Below are 5,963 nucleotides of genomic sequence, written 5' to 3' on the forward strand. Positions count from 1 at the left end.
TGCCCAAGACCCTCTGTTTGGATCTCTAACGTCATTTCACCAAATTTTGGTGGGGTAGTTCGGTTGACTTAAAAAAAATTACATTGGATGTCTTGGAAGAAATTATGTAGGCCTAAATAGGAAGGGGGGATGGGTTTCCGCAACCTCTATGCCTACAACCTTGCTCTCTTCTCAAAGCAAGGTTGGAGATTTATCCACAATCCTGATTCTTTGGCTGGGATGCTATTCAAGGCTAAATACTTCCCTACTACCTCGTTATGGGATGCAGCGGCTGGTCCTGGTGCCTCCCACTGTTGGCGTAGCATTATTAATGCACGGTCTGTGCTTGTTGGTGGTTCTAAATGGCTGGTGGGCAATGGTGGCTCCATCAGCGTCTGGAGGGGTCGGTGGCTCCCCATACCTAACACTTTTAAGGTTATTTCCTTTACCCCTATCTTTTTGGCTGATTTGCATGTACAGGACTTAATCGACGTTGTCAACAGGCTGTGGAACTCCGATATTTTAGCCTTGTTATTCTCTCATGAGGACCAACTTGTTATCAACTCTATCTCATTGAGTCTCAGATTTCCTGCTGACAGTCTTATCTGGCATTATAATGCTAAAGGGTCCTTTACTGTCAAGAGTGCTTACCATGTGGCTTACTCGTCCCTCCAGGATCACTGTTTGACTGCTTCAACTTATGTTGGTGGTTCCAACGGCTACAATCACCTTTGATCTACCTTGTGGAGGGCAAATGTTCCAAACAAAGTTAAAATTTGCGTGTGGCGTGCTACCTCAAATATTTTGGCCACCCGCTCTAACCTTGTTCGTTGGAGTGTTCAGATTGATCAGTCTTGTTTTCTTTGTAATACTCCTACAAAAACTACTCTTCATACGTTGCGGGATTGCCCTTTTCTGAAGGCGGTGTTGTTTTTCGTCTACTCTGGGTTTGTGGGTTTCTCAACAAGAATTTACTATTAAGGACTGGCTTTGCTCTGTTCTTCATGAGGTGTCTCTTTCTGATTTCAATCTAGTGTTAATGCTTATTTGGGCCATTTGGAAGGAGCGCAACTCCCGCATTTGGGACGATACTCGTGCTGACCCTGCATCTGTCGCTTTGTAGGCTACTAGTTGGCTTCAGGAGTTCCATCGTGTTCATTTGATCCCTCACACACACTGCCCCTACTGCCCGTGAGATGGTTGGCTCCCTCGGAAGGCTAGTTCAAAATTAATGTTGATGGGGCTTTGAACATCGCCCTCGGCCTGGGGTGTGGTTGTGGTGGTTCATGACTGCTGAGGAAATTTCATCTATGCTCACATTCAGAGGTTCCGCCATATCTACCAGGCTGAGCACATTGAACTGCTTGTTGTGTGTGAAGGTTTGAGTCTGGGTTCTTCTCTTGGTAATCCCCAGCTCGCCTTAGAAAGTGACTATCTCACGACTGTCACCACTATCTTAAGGAAAAATACTGACTCTTATTTTCTTGGCCACCTCTACGAGGACGCCAAGTTCCTTTTATCTCACTTTGATGGGGCTATTGTTGCCCATGTTTCTTGCCACTACAATGATGTCGCTCATCGCTTGGCTAAAATCTCTCTCTATTGATGGTTTGGTTGACTGGAATGAGTGGCCCCATGCTATCATCCAGGATGCCCTCTTAAACGATTGTAATATGCTCTAGTTTCTTCAATGAATTTCGTTCTTTCAAAACAAAACAAAAAATTGCAATGGGAACAAAAGGTGTTGGAATAAATTATAAGGCATGGAAAGCAACAAGAGAAGGGTCTCAATCAGGATGGTACAGATGATTATTCATGTGGCCATGGAATATTCCTGTTGTCTTGATGGGTGTCAGAGTACAGATGATTATTGTTAATGTTATTAATTCAGATAAGGATAAAATAATAGCAAATGCATAATAAAAATTTTATATCAACTAAAACTTGTTCAGATTAAATACATAGTCAATCTCTTTCTTTTTGGTGCTGTAGTGCTCTGCCTCAATTTGTTTGATTTTGGTATTTTCCCTTTGTGCTTGAAGTAATTCTGATTTAATTTATGGATCCTAGTTGGCTAGTATGATATATGATGTTTTGATGCTATTTTGTTTGGTAATAATCTGAACAATTTAGGCATTTGGGTATTGTAAGCATGATTTTGTTTTGGTGTATCTTTGTTTTTGTAACTCAAGACTTGATGGTCTTGAAAAATGCCATTTTACTAGAGTGAAAAAAATTGGGTTGATTAATCTAATAACCAATGTTGTTATATATATATATATTGTCCACATTGTTGCTTTTTAAAAATACGAAAAGATATTCCATTAAAAAACCATAAAACAGTACATAGTGAGAATCAATATGTTAACCGGCCTCATTAAAATCTGCTCAGAGAAATCACATGGGACAAAATCCCGAGAGAGGAAAGAGTACCACCCATACTTTCGATTAACAAAAGAGTCAAACTCACATGAACTGACAAAGAAGGCCTCCTATGATGAAACAAATTGGTCTGTTGAAATTCAGCATCATAGTTTTTTGCACATATAAAACTTCTCTTTGCGGGCATTGATTCAAAACTAAAAAGTACTCTGTTCCTTGCATTCCATAATAGCCACAAACCAACACGGGGCACACACAACCACAACTTGTCGACGACCATGAAACCAAAAAATAGAGTATCCAGGACATCATATATGCCAAAACACCAGTATTGTGGGTAAAGGAGAGGTAAACCACACAGATTCGAAGTAGATCTGAAAACTTCAATCTGCAAATCAGAAACACAAAACCAAACCAAGAAAACAAAGAGGGAGGGGAGGGGCGAGTAGAAGGAGAGGATGAGGAAGGGGGGGAAAGGGATTGGAGGGAAGAAGAGGGATGCTGGAATTCCTTAGTCTAGAGTATTTTTTCTTCTTTCGAGAGGACCCAAGGACACCATTGTCGACATTGTTGTTAAGTAACCATTGTTGTTGTAATATACATTTTTGTTATAAGTATTTTTCTTTTCTTTTTCTTTCCTGTGAGTTGTGATTATTTCTGTTGATTCTTAGATACATAGATAATGTAAAGATGTTGATGAATCATGAATTAGTTCCAGGTCTTAACTGTTAAAGTGATCTTATAATGGGAAAGTTGGTTTTGACTTCCTCCATATATATATAGGAGGAGGAGCGTGTAGAACTAGTTTTGTCCCTTTGGCACCATATAGAATTAGTTTTGTCCTCTGCCTGCCTCAATTAATTTTGTACCTTTATGAATTAGTTAGAGCACTGAAGTTTTCTTGTTCAACATGGCATGTGGTGGTAATTGTAATTGTGACATAGTCTGATAGATCCCATCAATTCATTGTTTGTGGAAGATCTTGATACATATTTTTTTGCTTCTTTGTTTAAACAATGTATATACTTTCATAAAATAAATAATAATTTTATTTTCCAAGAAAATCTTGAAAATATTTTATTATTGTTGCTTAAAAGTTACAGATACGGATGGATGCTTCTTAGTCTTTGCCCTATTGCCATTCTTCTTGTTCTAGGAGCAAGTGCTTCTCGACGAGCAGACATGGTTAATTCTCTCTAATATGAAAAAGTTAATTTATATTCAGTAAGTATGATAGAATAAATAACTTGTCTATCATGTTATTTATAAGCTAGGAATTAATATGGTTATGATCATCGGAAAAAGATTTAGAATTTTAAGTTCATCAAATTAGGATTTGCTGGCTAATACTTGAATCACAAGGACTCGAATCCTTTTTGTGTTTCACTTTATTAATCTAATCAAACTATAAATAGTACTTTCTAAACGCGTTTTTGGTGTCCCATATGGATTCCAAAATAAAATCGAAAGTTATCGGTGCAAATTTTGTTAATAGAAATTAATGTTTTGTGCTTTGATTTCATAACCACGTATGTTCATGTTTAACCATTTTTTCTGAGAATCATGCCTACGTGTGCCCCTTGACATGTACGTAATTTGTTCATATGTGAGGTGAATTTTTACTGCACTTCTTTTTTTCCCGTTATCAAACAACTAAATTGACTGCATTATAAATGAAGCAGCGTACGTATCTATACATAGTTTCAGGTCGACATTATTTGTCTGGCTAAATAGTTGATTGATTGAGGTGTTTTGTCTTTATGCATAACATATTTGTCACTACCTATGAAATCTGGGTTTGTGGATGAAAGCTCCATTCCCAAAAGAATTAAGATTTCTGAGTTTTCCTGTTACAATACCTTATAGTAACAAAAATAAAATAAAAAATAAAAAATTAGAATACCATATAATTAGTAGAGCCATTTATCTGCGGGGTGTGAATCCAAGTGAGCAAAAGTAGAACGGAAGGTTCCAGTTTCATTGTTTATCAGGTCGACATTTGGTAGTTTACTAGTTTTTCATTACATAATTACTCCTTGTTGTCAAAGTGAAATCTCTCATTATGAATTCAGTGGTAAAGAGCGTTCACACGCCCAAAATTGACGTCGGCTTGTAAGTCTCTCTAGTAGAAGGAGAACCTTGATTATGGGATCTATTTTGGCCATATATGGACACGATCAAGATGTTTAAACCTTCTTTGCCTAATAAGAACAAGGGTGTCTCTTTGTTTTGGTGCCTACCTTGCACCCCAAAACAGTGTACGCTGTCTGGACACTTGGGCGTCTTTGAAAATTTAGAATTTTTATTTTATTTTTTTTCAGAAAAAGGAAGTCTATAAATACCACCACCTCCATCTACAAGTTAATGCATGTATATTTCAATCAGTCACTTTACTGCCTGAGGGAATTTAGTTCTAAAATGGCTTCTGCATTTGCAACTATTGCTCTTCTTCTCTCCCTTAACCTTGTGTTTTTCACTACAGTGAGTTCAGATCATCATGTTCCTCGTCCACCAACACCACCAAAAACCCCAAAACACCCTCCCCCATCAACCCCAACCTCAACCCTAACACAATCTCCTCTAACCCTAATCCCAACGCCAGAACAACCTCCTTCGACCCCAACCTTGACTCCGACCTTGACCCCAAGCCCAAGCCCAAGCCCTCCTAAAGCCTCTTGCCCTAAGGACACCCTTAAGCTTGGGGTATGTGGCGATTTGTTGAATAACTTGTTGCAGCCTGTTTTGGGGACCCTACCAAAGACCCCTTGCTGTAGCCTCATTGTGGGGCTTGCTGATGTTGATGCTGCTGTGTGCCTTTGCACTGCCATTAAAGCCAACGTTTTGGGCATCAATCTTAATGTGCTAGTCTCCTTAAACTTGCTTTTGAATTACTGTGGTAAGTCTGTACCAAAAGACTTCCAATGCACCTAGGGGTGCCATGACCTTCTCATCTAGTGCTGCCCTTCCGAAAGCTTTGTTGCAATGAAAAACAGGCCACTAATCTTTGGCTTTACTCTGTAATATATTATGCATGTTTCCTTCGAAATGTAGCTGAGATCTAGAGTGTTCTCTCTTAGGAATGTTCATACGTTTCCTTCAAAATAAAAATAAAAATTATGCATGTTTCACTCTTGAGTTGGTGGTTTTTATTAGGACTTGTCCAATATAAATCCCTACATTTTCTATTTCCTAGACATATACCCATCATTATATAAATCTGTGTAAAACCCAATTTCAAATTTAAATGACCAGTATGATACAAGAGGTCGTAGTATTCCTATGTTTTTACATCGTTGCCACCATACTTCATATTTTATTTATAATTTATTTCAAGCATTTCATTAACTGCTATAATTGTAACTAATACTCCCTATTAATAGCATATCAATCACCCCATTTCTTTTGGTTGTCATGCCCTCTCACTCGCCCCTTAAAATTGCAAACCAAAAAAAATCTGTAAATTACATATCCAATAATGTACCTATGAAAAATATAAAGGGTTCTTAGATCTAGGTCCAAAATGATTAGCTGGTATTGGATTTAGTCCACGTGTTTTTAGTTTTAGATGTAGGTCCTTTGACTTTTTTTTCTTTTTTGTGTGT

The 5,963-nt window shown here is 38.1% G+C and overlaps 1 protein-coding gene across 1 annotated transcript; it reads left to right on the forward strand.

Annotated features, from left to right (window-relative positions):
- Positions 1-4,779: 4,779 nt before the first annotated feature.
- Positions 4,780-5,292, forward strand: LOC117619959 (14 kDa proline-rich protein DC2.15-like). The gene is made up of 2 exons (XM_034350035.1): positions 4,780-4,895; positions 5,007-5,292. The coding sequence occupies exons 1-2, from the start codon at positions 4,780-4,782 to the stop codon at positions 5,290-5,292; spliced, it is 402 nt and encodes a 133-aa protein (XP_034205926.1).
- Positions 5,293-5,963: the final 671 nt, after the last annotated feature.

This window comes from Prunus dulcis, chromosome 2 (assembly GCF_902201215.1).
Source record: "Prunus dulcis chromosome 2, ALMONDv2, whole genome shotgun sequence".
Lineage (NCBI taxonomy): Eukaryota > Viridiplantae > Streptophyta > Magnoliopsida > Rosales > Rosaceae > Prunus > Prunus dulcis.